Here is a 19,531-nt window from a genome sequence, read left to right on the forward strand (position 1 = left end):
AACATTCATACTCTCCTTCTTCACATTCATACTCTTCTTTTCCATCTTTTTTCTTCCTCCTCTTTAGCTCCAAGATTAAGCCATGATGTAATTGTCACACATGTCGCACCTACCTCAACATGTCATGGACCACACCCTTCCTAAATCTTTGTGAGTCGTACATCCACTCCCTCTACACTTCACCCACCAAAAGCATCTACTTCCACGTCTTCGATAACATCACCTCCAACCCCGATACGTCCACGACATCCTCAAGACCAAGTTCCACAACTACTCCAAGGGTACACCTTTCTCCACTTTCCGACAAGCAATATAGATTGTTGGACATTAGGACATCATGAGAAGATTCTCCTTTGACATCATATGCAAATTCTCATTTGAAATAGACACTGAATGCTTCATTCCTTCTTTTCCAGAGTCCAAGTTGGCAGACAGCTTTGACCTTACATCCAAGCTATCAGTACAACGAGCAATGTCGCCGTTGCCGCTCATATGGAAACTGAAGCGATTACTGAACATTGGTTCAGAGAAGAAGTTGAAGGAAGCGATCGGAGTGGTGGACAATGTGGTCATGGTGATGATAGGGCAGAGGAGGAGGGAGATGGCAACGACGACGACGGGTCTTAACAAATCAAACTTGCTGTCAAGATTCATGAGATCTATCGAAGATGATAACTAGTTGAGAGACATAGGCATTAATTTCCTGAATATGAATTGGTTGAGAACAAGTTGAAGATTTTTTTCTTGTGAACATTAAATTTATAGAGTGTGCATTGTGTAGTTTGAAGTTATAGTGTTAGACTGTTAGTGTTATGCGAGATAAGATGGAAAGCGGGAGAGAACAGTGTCGTTTCCGAACAGAGGAGATCAGGGACCATTTTGTCCCCTGTTAGAGTTGTCAGGGACTATTTTGTCCTCCGTTAGAGTTAACGGAGTAAAGGACCTAAGTGACTCACAGAATTAATTGTTAGGGACCAATCGAGTAATTAATTTTAGTTGGAGACTAAAGTGTCCAGTCTGAAATTCTTTGAGAACCAAAATGGATATATACTCTAATTAAAATTAAGAGCATTTTTGTAATTTTAAATATTTAGTCTCTACTTTTATTTTAAACCAAATAAAATACTGAAACATAAATCAGTCTTATATCTTCTACACCAAACACAATACTAATATTTATTTCTATCTCTGCCTTTTGATCTCTATCTTGCAACAAACTGCTATCTAAAGTATGGTCCATACCTTCCAAAATCATTATTCGATTAAGGGGACATCTAGTCATCCCCTCACCGTACTATTCATATTCCCAATAACACACTCAAATTCTACAAAATCTCAGCCTTCAACAGATTTTAAATTTTATACAATATCCAACGTTCCAAAATCCATGAGTACCGGTGATCCAGTCAAGTATATTGGTACATGTGAAAATCTCCCTAAAATTTATACTCATTGGTAGCGTTTGTTTTCAGGTATTGAGACAGAGACTGAGAAACTGAGACTTAGTATCGTGTTTATTAGTTCAGAGACTGGTACTAAAATTTTTGTTTCTGTCTCCAAAATTTCAGTATTTCAATACCTCCAAAAAGTAGGGACACAGGAGACTGAAATTTTTAGAGATGAAGACTGAAACTTTAATAACATTTTATATCTAAAATACTTTCATTTCAATTAATTAATTCCAATTTTACCTTTTGTGCAAATTAAATTAGAATTTCATTCTTGTTTCAATTCCTGTCTTCCATTTTGTACCAAACAGAATACTGAAATTTGTTTCAATCTCTGTCTCTTAGTCTCAGTCTCTCAATCTCAATCTTTCTATCTCTATCTTTCCACCAAACGCTACCATCGGGTCATTGTGCTTTCTAATATTATAAATTCTCAAAGAAGAGAATCACTCTTAATTAGACATTTCATTTCACACTTTTCTATTTCCCTCCATCATTAACAATTCCCTTTCATATTCCTCTTTTCTTTTTTGTTGTTGTTTCTTTTTTTTTTTTTTTAATTTCGAACATGTCCTTAGAATATATGTGCGAGTTAAAATTGTAAGACAGATCGAAAATAAAGGTAGAATTTAGTTATTGATTCATTTAGTGTTTCTTTAATTTCTTTTTATCCTGAAAAATATTTATTTCGCAAATACACCGTTAAATCCTTCCATCTTCAACGCAAAACACAACCACCTACGAAATTTTAAGGTGGTGGTTGGTGTTGGTGCAATCGTTTTCGCTTCTTGAACTCAAGGTGTTCGACAAAATGGGTAGCAGAGAAACTGCAACTGCAAGTGTTGATGATGGTGGAACAAAACCAATGATGATGGAAGGGTGGTTATACCTCATACAATCCAACCGTGTGGGGCTTCAGTTCTCGAGAAAGCATTACTTCGTGCCAAAGGGTCACCATCTTCGAAGTTACAAGTACCTTCTTTCACTTTCTCGCAACAACAACAACCATCAGCTTCTTCCTCTCAGAAGTGCTGTTCTTGACTCCACCATTCGGGTCCTTGATAATGGCAGAGAAGCCATTAATAGAAAAGTAACTTCCTTTCCTTATCATTATCATAATTTTTTTACTCTGATCTCATTTTTCACCATCCTTCATTGTTTTCACCAATTTTTATTTTTCTTCCTTCAGGTGTTTTTCATGTTCACCCTTTACAGCAAGTCAGCACTTCCAATCACAACAATCAATTAAAGATAACTTCTTCACATTTTCATTTTTTTAAAAAGCTATCTAGACCAAGTAGATCCACCAGCATTGGGTTGGTTGAGTGAATGCCAAGATCTTCGATGTTAGGCAGCCATATTAGTCTGATTCCTGGTATAGGGTCTAAAGAATGCAAAAACAAAAGTTAAATTGGGGATTTGTCCAGTAAGTAGAGTGAACCTCATCCACTGAAAAGCATTTTTGTCTAGATTTAGTTATGATCAGTCACAATGACATTGTTCAATCCAATTAGCTATAATTAGTATGATGGATTTTTTTTATAAGAAAATGTGTATAACCATGGACATACTCACATAACTATTGTCGTTCATCTGAGTTCATCTGGAGAGTTGACAAGAAGCATTGGGCTTAGTCTGAAGGAAGGAGATGTCAACTCTGACAGTCAAAGGCAGGTGGTAGATGAGAATGCCCGACATAGCTCAGATGGAGTAGTACATCAAACACAATCTGAGCATGCAACCCTTGTTAGCCTAAATGATGCTGATGATGAGTATTTTGATGTTCCAGAACCATCAGACAGTGACGAGTTGGAAAAGGATGGATGCCTGATTGTAGTCACAAGAAGTCTCCGGTAAAAAGCTGTTTGATATTATAGTCTAGAAATTTAGCATGTTCCTTTTTATGACTCATCAAATGGCTTACAATAAGTATATTCACCAACACTCTCAAGTCATTCTGTCCTTTGGCATATTTTAGCTATAAGTCTATAACCCTTATAATGCATGTAGTGCGCTTGTCTTCTTGTACTTTTAATTGGAGAACTACACTAAACTTGGCATTTTCCTCCTATGGATTTGATCGTTTCAAGACTTCCGTCAACTTAAGTTGTCAACAGCTGCTAATTTTGTGAAAAAATTGCATGATCTTGCAGGTGATTAACATAATATGTATGTCATATCAAGATTATCCATGATTTTATTCTTCTATAGCTAACAATGTTAGGCACCATACAATGCAGTTTAGAAGAAGGGTTATGTGGACTTACACGAAATGGTCAGAGAAGAAAGTACCTTATGCTCTTATGGATCAACTCTTCCAAAAGATTCCTCTTGTAAATTACCTTGCAGCTGGGCAGAACCAGATCCTTCCACTTTCCTGATTCGTGGGGCAAATTACCTCGAAGATCGCCAGAAGGTATAAGTGAAAAATGTTCATTTCACTTAGATAAATAATTCTAGGGACAAAAAGGAAATAAAAAAAGTACTTTAATTATATCATTCACAATGGATCCACTGCTGCTTGTGAATGTTCCGTTTTATTCCATTCTTTTAGTGCATTTGTATCATTTCATGTGCCAATCAGTTATGACTTAATTTGTTTGTACAAATTTATTCCTTTATTGGGGTAATCAATTACTAGGTTAAGGCAAAGGGAACCTTGATGCAAATGGTTGCTGCAAACTGGGTGAGATCTGATAAAAGAGAAGATGATCTTGGTGGCTGACCAGAGAGCATTGTGCAGGTTCGTTATTTTTCTAATGATTTTTGGTTCCAAATGTTGATAATTTTCAGGCAATGCATTTTCAACTTATGATTAACATATTGACTGAGAAAAATCAGCTGATGATACAGAAAAATGCAGCAAAGGGTGGGCCCGAGTTCTTCTTCATTTTAAACATTCAGGTTGGTTAATATTCATCTGTTTATGTAGTTCTTACTTAAAACGTGACATAATTAACACTAATTTGATGTTTATATGGACCATGTTCCAGGTGCAACTACATATAATCTAGCACTATATTACATGATGACTACACCTGTGGAAGATACCCCTTTGCTTGAGAGTTTTATGAAGGGTGATGATACCTACCGAAATTCAAGATTTAAACTCATACCATACATATCCAAGGTTGGTTGAAGTCATCACTGGTTCTATATATATTAGAATCTCTGATCCCAGTGATTATAATTTTTCATCCACAGCCAAAACTTATGTTTTCTTCTCCTTTGCGTGTTATTTGAAATGTTGAATGCGTCACAAATAATGTTTCAGGGTTCATGGATAGTAAAACAAAGTGTGCGAAAGAAGGCATGCTTAATTGGTCAAGCATTGGAAATTAACTATTTCCAAGGGAAGAACTATTTGTAGGTAAATTTTGAACTAATAATTAGACCAAGAGAATGAAGATAAATATTTAGGGTATTAAAAAGTTTTTTTTTCTTTCTTTACATTTATGTGGTCCTTGAAGAAAACCTTAAAATAAGTTGAAAGGAAGTGAATGATTGGAACTTTTGTGGGATGCATGCATCACATGTTAAACTCTCAATCATCTTACAATGATTTGAATGAATGCTGATGTTGAAATGATGACATCTATTTTCAGCTTGGGGTTGATATTGGATTGTTAACTATTGCAAGAGGTGTTGTAAGTCTTGTCTTTGGATATTTCAATCATCTAGTTATTGAAATGGCCTTTCTAATACAGGTAAAAATAACAATCATGTTCCTTTTTATTTTGAAGTAATTGTCACCATTTCCTCCAGAAGAGTGTTATTGAACGTATTTATGTACTATGTCAACATACCATTCGTTCACGACTGGTGTAGGACCTACACCTGGCCAATGGTGAATGAATGATATATCGGCTCAGAATACGATATTGACTGCTGTGTTTTATGTGTTGTTAAGGGGAATACGCAGGAAGAGCTTTCGGAGGAGTTCCTTTCAGGGACATGCCGCCTTAACCATCTAGAATTCTAGATGCTTCCAAATCAGTTTCAATGAGATATTTAAGTATCTTTGGTCTTATGAAGGAGGTTGCCATCTTGTATATAAATTGAAACAAGGAGAGTTCGTGTGTGCCTCCAATTCCTTTAATTGAATTCCAAAAGCCATTATTTTATTCAATCAAAGCAGTTTGTGATGATGTTTGGTACTAATCTTTCAAAACAATTGCATATCTTAGTTTTTGTTAGTAATATAAATCACACATGGAGCTCATACATAAAAATATTATTCCATTTTTACCCCCTAAGTTGTCTTAAGAAGAATGTATCCAATTCATAGTCATAAACTACTTAAAGGTGGTACAAGATAGAGGGATTTCAAATTTTCAGAGACACCATGACACATGGGTCCATATTCCAATTATGCACAATATATATATAACGATTGTATGTAGGGGCTTACTCCTTGAATAATACAAATGCCCCCGCATTGTTTCGTTTGGCAAGCAAAACTATATGAAATTCCTTATTTTCGAGGCCTACATAACTTTAAATATTATTCCCATAAACTATCCTATCTGAGAATATAATTTTTTACATACATGCAATTCACATTTTGGTACACTATTTTTTTTCTGTAAAATTTTATAAAACTAACACATATATTCATAAATGAAACATATTAGCTTTGTACTATGAAAATGATTTTTATATAATAAAAGTATAAAAAAAGTAATTTCATCTATAAGTAAATTTATCAACACTTTAAAACTTTTGAGTAGAAATAGTAATTTATTTATCTTTTATAGGAATAAAACTAACTTCGTTAACAGGTTTGTGTAAAAATAATAGCTTACAATCATGTTGTAAAAAAGTTCATAAACAAATAGAATAAAAATTTGTCTTATCTATATTTATTTTATTTTAATTTATCTATTATCTATCAAACAAATTATTACTTATTTGTTCACAACATTTATTTTTGTGATTATTATAGTCTATAGTTTGCAATACAATGTCTATTCCATGATTCCAAGATAATGCAAGCCATATGAGCATATCAAAAGGCAAAAGCTATGTGGCACCTTCTTTCTAAGTTTTCTTTTCCCTTTTTAAAATACTCCATTAGTTTCAACTACTACTTTAAATATTCTTACCAAGAATCATATGTTTTGCAAGTTGGTTGAAGTCAAGAGTCAAGACATTGCTATTTAGGGTTAATAGGAAAATATGAAAATGTTTAGATAGACAACCCAATTTAACAATTGTAACAACTCAGAAGAGTGAGAGATGTGTGTATTCCAACCTATACACATCCTGTAAAATATGCTTTTTTTTTTTTTCCTTTTTAAGTAGTTGTTAAATTGAATTGTTTATCTTCCATTTTTTCTCAAAAGATACATATAATGTGCTCAAGCTATATCAAGTGGTAAATTCATGTGTAATTTTTGGTTAAACAATTTGTTTCTCATTTTTTCTAAAGAAATTTTAATTATTATATTTAATTGAAACAACAAAAATAATTAATGCTCCAATAGTAGTATTAGAAACCAAAATACTCTGTAACCATCAAAAATCAATTATCAAATTAATCACTATATATTTATATATAATTATAGATTCATATATATTATTTCCTATATTTTTTATATTTATTTTATATTTAATTTTTCATGGTATTTCCTATTTTGTCACGACAAAGATTAATCTACTATAAATCTAAACTTTATTTAAAAATTTATTATTGTCAATAAATTATTACATATATAATATGAGATTCGAATCTTAATGTTTACTTAAACGAATAAATGAATTAACTATTAGACAAAATTGATTTACATAATTAATTTTAATGATAAGAAAAAATCTTGTTAAGATTCTTAACAAGACTATCAGACACTATTAATTAGTAAATTTTATAATGCTTATAATTTAATATCTAATTTTACTTAATTTACTTTTCATAATAAATTTTAAATATTTAATAATTATTTATTTTTATATTTTAAAATTAAATATTAACTTTTAACCTTTTTAATAAATTAGGCAAACTTGGACACCATACCAATCACCCCATTAATTTTGTGATTTTGTAGTAATGCTCATTAATAAGTTTCCAAATCCCAATGCAAAATCGGTTGAACCGTTGGACCTACATGCTACATAAACCGAAACCAAATCCAACCTAACAATATTACCATTTTGCCCTTCATTCCCCGAAAGATTGCGCAGTAGCTTGCAGTAGCTGCAAGCCTGAAACAGTGAAAACAACACTCCTCAGAAACCAGCAACTCAACTAACTATTCAACCCATCACAAAAACAGAACCTTCCATTCTCTTTTGTTTTGTGTTGTGTTGTTCATTACTTCACTGCCAATAATTTTTTTTTTTGCAATTTCCTTTTCCCGGGAAAAGAAAGCCTCCTTTTTTCTCGACCAACAACAAGGTTTTGTTTTCCAGTGGGTCCTCCTCGATCTTGTGGACTTCCCCCCCAAAAACGCAGAATTTATGAACACGAGATCCCGGAATCCGATACTGGTAACTCCATCACCTACTACTGCTCCATTTTCCCTTTCCATATTTTCGAATCCCTTGAAATTGATGCTGCGTTTTTTTCTTAATATTATTAGGTTTTATGTGTTTTTTTGGTCTTTTTTCTTTCCTGATATTTACTCTGCTGGCTGATTTCTATTGCCGGCTACAGGATTAGGGATTTCGTGCATGGATCCTGCTCTCAAGCTCTGTGCTTTGCTGGTTATTCTTCTATTAGGTATCAACGGTGGACGATTTAAAAAATGTGGTTAAATTATTCTTTTTTAGTACTTAGGTGTTAGAACTTAGAACGCATGAGAGCATTTCTTATGGTACTAGTGAATGGTTCTTCTTATAGTACTTTGATTGTTTTTCCTATGTTTGTTGTCTTGGTGCTAGTGAATGATGCTTTTGCAAGTGATTTTGGGCACTGTGAGAGAGTTGTTAAGAGTTGGGCATACACTTCACTTGATAATGAAATCAGGGAGGATAAACACACGCTGGGGGATTTGCTGTTCTTCCTCCATGTCCCTAGGACGGGAGGGCGGACGTATTTTCACTGGTAAATTTTGTTTTGTATGATGTAGTTATTGAGGCAGCTGAATGACTTTGAGCTGTGCTGTTGACAAGTTTGTTGACCTTTGTGTTTTTGCAGTTTCTTGAAAAAATTGTATCCTAACTCTCTGGAATGCCCTCGCTCTTATGATAAGTTGCGCTTTGATCCAAGGTGCTATCTTGTTCTTAGTATCATGCAGATGTAAAGCGTAGCAGCTTCCCTAAGTTCACAATATTCTTACTGTTGTAGTTTGTTCTTGAATAGCCATATTATACATGCAAAAGTTTACTGTAAACTGAAAACAGATTACTTATTTAGTGTTTTCTTTATGTTTGTCAATTTGCAGCAAACCAAAATGCAGGCTATTAGTTACACATGATGACTATAGCGTAACATCCAAACTTCCGAAGGCAAGAACTTCAGTTGTGACCATACTTAGGGATCCAGTAGATCGTGTCTTTAGTACGTATGAATTTTCAATAGAGGTTGCAGCTAGATTTTTGGTGCATCCCAACTTGACATCTGCAACACAGATGACTTTACGCTTGCGCTCTAAGACCAAAGCAGTTAGTACACTGGATATCTGGCCATGGAAGTATCTAGTTCCATGGATGCGGCAAGATCTTTTTGAAAGGGTATATCATGTTTCATTTGGAAAGCCATCTATAGTAGCATTTATTAGAGGAGGATGGATATTGCTGATATAGTAGCATTGAAGAGCATATGCATCTAGCCTGGTTCTTGTGTGAAAAGTAATCTTGGACTTGCTAGGTAGTCTATGTTTAGGTGGATAACTTGTTTTTTTATGGCATGATTATGACATAGATGTGTTTAAACCAATTGCTTATTTTTGAAGATGGAAACGTAAATCACCAAAGTTGCCAAGGAGAAAGTAAATTATTTACTGTGTGATGTTCTCTATTTCAATGCGTTGCATGTATGATTTATGTGGACCTTAAATTGACAGAGAGATGCAAGGCGCAGAAATGGACAGCATACAATAGAGAAGAATGATTATTATGACATGGAAGATTTTGCAATGCCATTACATGAATACATCAATCATCCTGCGGCCAGGGATATTGTACATAACGGAGCCACATTCCAGGTAATTCAGCTTGCATTTCTTTACGAGTATAGGGATTCTAAGTCATCACTTTATGCAATTTCCATGATATGTTATGCTGATTTCTCAGATAATGATTCAACTAGAATTTGTTGGCAAGAATTTCTTTCTTTTTTTTTTTTTTTCCGTCAAATCTACTTGGTAGCGATGACTATAATTAATATCAAACATTTGACTCCGACTATCAGGTTGCAGGTTTGACAAACAATTCTTATATGGCAGAAGCACACGAAGTGCGCCATTGTGTGCAGAAGTACAAGATTCTTGGCAAATATGTGCTACAGGTTGCAAAGGTAATAAATAAGCTTTGGAAGTTGTGATAATTTCAACATGTAGTTCTCAGCTTCTCCCTCTTCCTTCTCTCAATATTTGTTTCTTGTGCTTGTACATCTTGCAGAAGAGATTGAATAATATGTTATATGTTGGTCTTACTGAAGAGCACAGAGAATCTGCAACTATGTTTGCAAATGTGGTTGGTGCTCAGGTTATATCACAGCTTAATGCTCCAAACACTAGCCTGGAGCTTGTTGATAAAACAGGTTAGTGTATTATAAGCAATCTTCAGTTTTGGTCAAACTTTGACGTAGGTTACAAAGGGGCTGTAAAATTTGTACAGAATTTAGAGCTAAGGCTATGTACCTGTGCATGTAATGCTTTCAGATGATATCGGTGAGCTTGTCTAATATTCTAATATCATGTTTTACACTGAACTTTGGTAGAATATTGATGTTGTCATCTTATGTTTAGTCTTGGCCATATTTTTTATTTTTTCTTTAAAAATAAAATAAAAACAAAATTCAATGACACCTAACATTGTACATGTACTGCAGAACAGAGTTCAGTTTCAGATTCTGATCCTGATAGCAGTGAACATCAGGTAAGAAGCACCTCTTTCTTGATGTAACTTGGTTATTAAAGTTTGGGTGAGGGTAAATCCTTTTTCATTAAAAAATATAAAGGGAAGCACTCTCATAGCATTTCTCCCTGCAAGACAGAATAGTACCTCAGAGACAGTAGCAAGTGAGGTTACTTCAAGTGACAGTGGTGAAGCAACAAAGTTGAAGGTAAAGATGTTTCCACAACAATTATGCCGGTTGTGGATTTATCAAATAGTTTCCTTCCAATCTTTGATTGCATGCTTATTTTTCATTGATTTCAGATGTCTGCTAAAGAGCTCATGGGTGCTTATGAAGGCTGCATCTCTAATTTACGCAAGGCCCAGTCAAGCCGGCGTATCGCTTCTTTGAAGAGGATTTCTCCGGTGAACTTTACTAAGGAGGTAAATAAATAGATCTAATGCTAAAAGAATATCATTCCACAATTCTGCTTCAATGAAGCATGAAACCTAGTCTTGTTGTTTGTTTGACTTGGGTGTTGGATAATTTCAAAGCCTACCATTAACTTGCAGTGTTGTGCTATCCCTTGCCGATGACTTTTATGATTTTACAGGCACGTCTTCGAGTTAGTGAAGAGGTTCTCCAAGAGATACGGTCTCTTAATGACCTGGACTTAGAGCTTTACGAGTATGCAAGAGCCATTTTCGATAAACAACATAAAGCTACAATGCGGGCGTTCACTGAGGTATGTGTTGAAGGTCTGATCTTTCTTCTATTTCCTCTACAGGTATTAAAATAGTTAGGATAAGTAACAAAAGATATATTTATTAGGCTATGAAGTTGGCCTAACTGTGAGTTGGCCTGTTTCCTGCGACGAGCATGTTTCCGTGTTTCTGATTTTTTGTTGCTTTTTATCTTTGCTAAATGCAGCAGAGATGGGACAACATATCAAGCACTGCCTCTGAAATCACTTTCTGGAAGTTCCTTCCATTGGCAATTACTTTTGCCTTCCTCATTTTGGTATTGCTACTAATTGTAAATGTGAGAAGAAGAACGTTGAAGATTAAGTAAGAACTGTACTAAGTGCCATTATTTTGTTCCCAGTTTTGTCCCTTCATATAGAAAGCTCAATTCTTAAGTCTAGGTTGGGGGTTCTCTCTCTGTTTTAACCATTTAGACATTTCAGTGCAAATATGAACTGTTATGATCATGATAGTATTTTTGTACCAACCATTTCTACACATACAAGTATATGATTATAAAGGAAATTCAGAGCAATAGATTGGGCCTTTATTTATTCTCTTCATACTCCTATCAAAATGCCCATTAAATTGTTGATGAACCTTGCTATCTATTGTATACACTATGAGGTTTGTTTTATAGATGTCTTATTACATTAGTATTTTGATTATTCACTCTATCAAAAATCATATAAAAACAATATGTAATTGGACAATAGTGTAAAATTTTAAGAATTATATGAATTTATAAGAAATTAATTTTAATTTGAGTAAAAGTCTTTTTCAGTCCTTAACAATTTATCTGATGGACATTGTGTCTCGCGTTTTCTAACAATTATATCGATTTGTATTTTTACAATTGTTAGGGACTGCAATGTCCATTTGGGTAAATGGTTAAGACCTAGAGAAGATTTTTTCTTTTTAATTTATATTTAATATTCTAGCTTTATAGAAAAAATATAACTACACTTAAAATGGATAAATCTTTATCCTCAACAATAAGGAGAAAGGATCTCAATGAAAAACTAAAATAAAATTGTTATATTAAAATAAATGATCATGCTAATATTAAGTTATAGAAAAAGAAAACTAAAACAGGAAAAACGACGTCGTTTGTATACACTATGAGCCATCCCTTGCTTATTCGTTCAGCATTAGAACTCTCTGCTCTTGCTATTCATGCAAATTTGAAACTACTGTTTTCGGTAGCTTTCTGCCATTGATTTGAACAATGAGTTTGAGATGGTAATTTTGACAAAACCCATGGATCTTTTACTGGAAAACATACAGCTGTAGCTTGCAGCGCGTGTACAGGACCAGAGACTCTGCATACAGAGACGCTCTTAAAAGCTTCATAGTAGATTACCAAGAAGGTGTTCAACAAGTAATAGAGATGAAGGAGAGTTAAACCACAAAATGGTCATGAGATTGACATCGTGCACTCAAATCGTCCTTAAGATTCTAATTGCACCAATTACGTCCCTGCGATTGAAAAAAAGTGCACCATATTAGTCCTTGAACCATTTTCTATTAACGACGTGATGACATGACATGATGACGTGGACTGTAAGTGACACGTACTACTTCATGATTTGGCCACGCGTAATGGTATGATGATATGGTGACCAGTGATGTGGCATGCTGACATGGATGGTTGTGCCACGTGTCACAATATTATTTGGCCACGTGTTTGTTTGTGCCATGTGTCGCAACAATATTCGTCACGTGTCATCCATTATGTCATCGTTATATATGCACCAAATTAGTTCCTCACTTTGCATTAAGTGACTCATTTTAGTCCCTGAAATTGAATGTCGTGCACCAAACTAGTTCATTCACCAGTTTTTTCTTTTTTTTCTATAAATTCAAAATTCTCAATATTTTTTAGTGCATTAATTTCAATTCTATTTTTCACATCTTCTTCAAATAAAAGTGTTTTTATAGAATATTTTTTCTCTTGCGAATACCCTAACCGCTGACTTGTAGTTGATGTGAAGGCTTTTCAAGCACCTTCACTATCATCTCCGACCTTTTTCAGTACTTTTATAATTTTTTTTTTTTTGCGAATATCCCTAATAACCGCAGTCTTGGAGTTGACACAAAGGCATTTCAAGCTTTCCTCCATCTTGGAGTTGACGTGAAGGCATTTTAAGCTTCCCTGATTACCATCTCCGACCTCTTTCGTCTAGACTGCAGAGGTAAAAGATGGTAGTGAGGGTACTTGAAGTGCCTTCAATCTAAGCTCATTTACACATAACGAAAACATGTTTTTCATAAGAAAAAAATGTTTATTTTAAATATTAATTTATTCTATTATATAAAAATCGGATGTCTGCACTTAATGATGGAGATGACGTGACATACTTCAGAGAGTGTTTTTCAATTTAATTATTTTAACTCATTCAATACAATTTATTACTATGACTTAATTATATCAACTAATTGATTTGATTAGATATTTAAATATTAATATAATTTATTATAATATATATTACTTAATTAAATTTACTACATTAATTATAATTTGTTATATTAGTTAATTAATTTATTCATTTATAAAGTATGAAATAAAATAAATAATTTATTGTTTATTCTAATTGAATTCATTAAATTTAATTATACATTATATACGAATTAATAATAATTTGTAAATCACTTTATATTATATATGTATTAACAAAATATTATATATGTCTTAATGTGTTAATTAAATATTATATATGCACAGAAAAATAAATACAAAGACGATTTATATAATATTAATAATATTATATTAGTACGGTGATTTTTTCTTTTATTTTGATATCATATAGTATTGATAATGATAATATTATTATATAGTATTATATAAACTTTCTAATATTAGTATAGAAAAATAGAAAATTATTCCTTATGGCAATCATTTTTAGTGGAATAGTGTATCCTTATATAGTATTAATAATTGTTGCTTAATTTAAAGTAATTGTATGTTGGTATCTTAAATTTATTTTTCAATAATGACCTAAATAGATAAATCTAATTGAATTGAATGATTATATAAAATATTTTATATTATTAATATACTAAAATTAAATTCATTTTTTAGTACAGAATTTTATAGGTAAATTTTATACAAGATTAAGTTATTTTTTATTTTTTTATTTGTTTTATCTGTGTTATTTTATTTAATTTTAAGTAGCGTCATATTTACAATTACCGCCAGTATGATATTTTATAAAATATGAAAATCAATTTTTTTTTAATTTAAATATCAATGTTTGAGTTAATTTTAATTTAACTTTTTTAAATTAATGTTATTTTTCATCATTTAGATCTTAATTAATTTACTAATATATTTACTGTCTCTTTAAATAATAATAACTTTAATTTATTTACTGTCTTTTTTTTCTTTTATATTTTGTTTAGCAAGGATAATATATGGATTAGGATGGAGTTAAAAAATACTCTATGTGATGCATGTTTGGCAAAGATAATATATGGATTAGGATGGAGTTAAAAAATACTCTATTTGATGCATGTTTGTCATTGATAAATTCATATGAAATAGAAGAGAAGAAAATAGAAAGCTAAAGAACATTGAGTTGAATGATGTAAACAGATTCATTGAAGCCAAGTGTCTGTGGGTTCTCATGTCTCATTTCATTTTTCAAAGTTCAAACACATTTTAAATGTATGAATTTTAATTATATTTTTTTTCCTCTTCAATAAATACTACAATCTCTTCCTATTTTTGCTATAGGCTTGTCTTTTATTTAAAAAAACACACACAAAACATGTAAAAAGAAAAATCAAAGAAATTAAAACTATTATTATATTTTAAAAAATTAAATGCTCTTTTGATTAAATATCTATGTAATTCTTATATTTTAATATATTGAGTGGTAAATATAAAAAAAATATATAATTAATAGATAAGTTAAAATAACGAATAATGAGATATCTATCTATTCTATTTATTCTATTATATAAAAATCGAATTTTTGTACTTAATGATAAAGTTGACATGGCATGTTTCTTAGAATGTTTCCTGATTTATTTCTTCTAACTCATTAAATACAATTCATTACGGTGGATTAATTATATCAACTAATTGAGATATTTAAGTATCACACAATTTAATATTATGTATATCAATTAATTGAATATAATTGTTAGAGTATAATTAGGATCAATTAGATCAATTAGTATTATTTAACATATCTAAATATTTATTATAGGATGTTACGTCTTTATTATTTTGATTCTCTTAGCACTTATAAATATCCTTCTATATTGTATCATTTTACACAACTTGAATACACACAAACTTTTTCTCTACTGCTCTCTCTTATCCTTTCTAATAATAATAAGTACAGTTTAATTTAGTTAGATGTTCATTATTTTATAGTCTTCTATAGAATAATCTTTTTATCACTTTGGATATTTTAACTCTTTTTTCTTTTTTTTTTTCTCTTTACATGTAATTTTGTTGTGCATTAACTTTGTTTATTTAATGATAAAATATACTCATGTTAATTCTATCATATAATAGTTTGTTTTTCTCCTATGTATTTTGATTTGTATAGTTACTATTAATCTTACTGTTTTCGATCTTGCTACTTTTGTTTTCTTGAATTGTTCTTTATTTTTTTATGACTTGATAATTTAAAAAAAAAAAGGAGCAAAGAGCAGAAAAAAAGATGGCCAAAGACGAAGGTTAGAAGCCTAAAGCAGCAACATCATTCCTCAGCATTATTATTATTAATATGAACTTTATTATTTCTTTTCTAACATTCTTTAATACAAGCTTAGTTTCTTTTTCTTAATTATTATTAATATATTTATTCTTTTCTTCTCTAATTATAAATCTCCTTATAATAATTTTTTGATCGGATATTTTTTTGGTCTAATTAATTTTTTTCTATTTTTTGTCAAAAATAATATATATTAGAAAAAAAAGATAAAAGTAAATTTTAAGATTCAAATTTAAATAAGATATGCAAAGAATAACTATTGAATTCATTTGGTCTATTTAAACACTTTGTATTATTGTCATTGAAAATTTTAAATACTATTATAAAATTCTAGATATTTTTATTTTATTGTTCTTAAATTATATATTATACCGTGTATTTGAAGAGTTTCATCTTTTTTAAAATAAAGTGTGACATTATATACTTTTTAGATACAATAAATGAATAATAAGGTTAAAGTGAGTAACAAAATTAATTATATAATAAGATACAAATTTTTAGAATTTCTAGCATAATTAAAAAAAATTTAGTTTCAAAATAATTGTTTATTCTATTTTTTATCTTTTATTTGATTTTTTATATTTTTATTTTTTAATTAATTATGATTGTAATAACTCATCATAAATTTGTGTTCTGTAAAAAAAAATTATCAATCATAAAACACAAAAGATTTAACCAAAAAATTTAAAAATATTGATTAATCACAATATAAAAAATTATGAATTGTGTTTTAATTATGTTGTAAAATACAAATTAGGACTATTTAAAATTAATTTTTTACCATTAATGTTAACTTCAATCATAATAAGGTAAAAAGTAAAAATTGTATATAATAATTTAATTTTATTATTTATACTACCAAAATTATTCTTTAATGTATTATATCCTATTTATTTTTATTCATTGATAATCCTTAATTCTCTATTTTCAATAAAAATTTGAATTGATTAAATAGATTATTTTTCAATTAATAATATAATTATTGTGATATTTACTTTGTTTAGTAATATTTTTAATTTATTTAATCTGATTAATCATCTCTTTCTTATTTTATGCTAATTTAACTAATTAAAATTAATAAATTTCAGTTATTTTAATTCTTGCAATTTTTTATTATAATAATATATTTCAATTAATGTATTAATGTAATTTTTATTATTTATACTACCAAAATTATTCTTTAATGTATTATATCCTATTTATTTTTATTCATTGATAATCTTTAGTTTTCTATTTTCAATAAAAATTTGAATTGATTAAATAGATTATTTTTCAATTAGTAATATAATTATTGTGATATTTACTTTGTTCAGTAATATTTTTTTAATTTATTTAATCTGATTAATCATCTCTTTCTTATTTTAATCTAATTTAACTAATTAAAGTTAATAAATTTCAGTTATTTTAATTCTTGCAACTTTTTATTATAATAATGTATTTCTATTAATGTATTAATATAATTTTAATATTTATATGTCATTAATAATAATAATCTCATTTTAAAGTGATGTTTTATTCCCAAAATATATATAATATGTCTGCTATTTTTATACGATTAGATTAGACATATTTATATTCAATTTATTTGATTATTTAATTAAAATTAATCATATTAAATATTATATTAAGATTATTTAGATGGATAAGTAACAGTGAATATAGAATTATTTAGGATGGATACAATTAAGTACATTTTTTTTATTGAAAATATGAATTTAAAAATATTATATTCAATTCTCAATAGTCAACTTCTCATTGAACCATTGTATGTTCAAATGATTTTTGAAGAAATGAAATAATTTTAAGTATATATTTTTTTGTAAAATTTAATCAATTCAATATATTTATTATCGTTGATTAAAAAAGTAAATTGAAATGACAATTTGATATTTCTATACTCTTAAAATATTATTTATTTATTTTTCATGCATTCTTTATCATCCAATGATCACATTAATATAATTTAATTCAATAAAATTATTTATTATCATTTGATTGAATAAAATTTTTATTTTAGCTGAAAATTTTAGGATTTCTCAGCCTCAAGATCATCCATGTTAAATCATTAAAAAATATAACTAAGAGCGCAGAAGCGTCTCTTTATTCGAGAGTATGATTGAGATCAGAGAGCTTGGCTCTTGTGGTTCTTTGATCTTCGTCAACCAAAATCTTCTATATTTTTTATAGGACTGAATCACAATTTTACTGTGAGAAAAGAGCTACGAAGATGAGTTTGATGTGTTGGAGACCAAAATTCTAAAGTCATTATTTATATTTGAGTGTGACACTCATTCAACCCTAAAACTCAAATAAAATAGTATCTATGGTTTTAATCTCGTTTATCCAAATCAAAAGTAATAATGACTTATTTAATTTAACATTTATGACAATAAATGATTTCATCGTTATATAAGTCATTTAATGTGAAATTACTTAATTTACGATTATAATTAATATATGTATTATCCATAAATATATTAAGAAATAATAATTTCCTAACAATCTTCTACTTGGGTTATAAATATATATTTTCCTGAGATAACCTCTTATAAATTTTACGTGTAAATCTGAATGTTATTTCTCTTATTACTTTAATAATCTGGTCTATCTCATATATTAGTTATGAAATTACCGAAACTTTTATCACATTAGTATCACAACAAAACTACGATGATCCCATACTAAAATACTCAACCACATAGATCAAATTTGGATGAGAAAATTCAGAAATTACATGAAAAAATGATCTCATGCATGTCTATTTTTAACTTGAATAAAAATTCTATTTTATTCGGTGACAGACTCAGATGAAACTGCAACGGTAACGCCCGGGCTCATAGTGAAGGCAACTAAGTGATGAGTCTGTGAAAGAAGAAGAGAAGAACTTAACGGACTCACAATGAGAGAGAGAAAGAGAGAGAGAGAGAGAGAGAGAGGGAAATTTACATAGAGAAAAGAAACTCGGCAGGAGAATGGTGGCGACGGGCTCAACAACGACGGTAACGAGATGAGCAGCGATGATGACATAAGTTGTGAACAGTGACGGACCCAGAAAAATTTAATAATGGGGACAAAAATATAATAAAATTTAGGTATAGATATTTTTTTGCTTCCTACGATATTCAACAAGTTAAGGACTAATCCGTCATGAATTTGAATTCCATTTAAGAATCTACAATTGGCCGGCAATGAGTTGCTATACATACGAGACAGAATTTGAACCCTCAATACTTATTTAAGTGGACGACTAAGTTGATCACTTGATCAATCTAAATTAGTTTAGATATATTCAAAATTTAAAATTAAAACTATCTAATACATATTGATAAGAACTAGAAATATACACACAATCATTATTATAATATTTAAAATAATAAAAATATAATTTCATACACATAGTATAATATTTAAAAGGATAAGTACAATTTTGGTCCCTAACGTAGAGGTCAAAAATTTATTTCGTCCCCGACCTTTTTTTCGCTATAAAATAGTACCCAAAGTTTCAATTTATTTTAAAATCGTCATTTTTACTAAATTTTTTATGTTTATTACCAAATTACCTCTAACTAAAAAAATTATAAAATAAAATAAAATAAAATAAAAAAGGGACCC

General features: G+C 30.0%; 1 protein-coding gene and 1 pseudogene across 3 annotated transcripts; both read left to right on the top strand.

Moving 5' to 3' along the window:
- The first annotated feature begins 2,259 nt into the window (after positions 1-2,259).
- LOC107461944 (protein ENHANCED DISEASE RESISTANCE 2-like) lies at positions 2,260-5,772 on the top strand (annotated as a pseudogene).
- Positions 5,773-7,561: 1,789 nt separating this feature from the next.
- LOC127741062 (protein-tyrosine sulfotransferase-like) lies at positions 7,562-11,752 on the top strand. Of its 3 annotated transcripts, none has more exons than XM_052252424.1 (13): positions 7,562-7,934; positions 8,101-8,166; positions 8,328-8,490; positions 8,584-8,655; positions 8,831-9,119; positions 9,452-9,592; positions 9,799-9,903; positions 10,008-10,149; positions 10,441-10,487; positions 10,606-10,674; positions 10,770-10,889; positions 11,060-11,204; positions 11,377-11,752. In XM_052252424.1, exons 2-13 carry the CDS (start codon positions 8,118-8,120, stop codon positions 11,409-11,411), a joined length of 1,377 nt encoding a protein of 458 aa, XP_052108384.1. In that variant the 5' UTR covers positions 7,562-7,934; positions 8,101-8,117; the 3' UTR covers positions 11,412-11,752. The 3 variants fall into 3 exon arrangements, with proteins under 3 accessions (XP_052108384.1, XP_052108383.1, XP_052108382.1); XM_052252423.1 differs by having other exon boundaries at positions 11,060-11,191; positions 11,380-11,752; XM_052252422.1 differs by having other exon boundaries at positions 7,565-7,934; positions 11,060-11,191.
- The last annotated feature ends 7,779 nt before the right edge of the window (positions 11,753-19,531 follow it).

The sequence above is a fragment of the Arachis duranensis genome, chromosome 8 (assembly GCF_000817695.3).
Source record: "Arachis duranensis cultivar V14167 chromosome 8, aradu.V14167.gnm2.J7QH, whole genome shotgun sequence".
NCBI lineage: Eukaryota > Viridiplantae > Streptophyta > Magnoliopsida > Fabales > Fabaceae > Arachis > Arachis duranensis.

Excerpts from the sequence above, each read along its gene's own strand:
- LOC127741062 (XM_052252422.1), top strand. The coding sequence starts at position 8,118 with ATGGATCCTGCTCTCAAGCTCTGTGCTTTGCTGGTTATTCTTCTATTA. Across the intron at positions 8,167-8,327 it reads GCTGGTTATTCTTCTATTAG|TGAATGATGCTTTTGCAAGT; the intron begins GTATCAACGGTG and ends TCTTGGTGCTAG. Across the intron at positions 9,120-9,451 it reads GGCAAGATCTTTTTGAAAGG|AGAGATGCAAGGCGCAGAAA; the intron begins GTATATCATGTT and ends TTAAATTGACAG.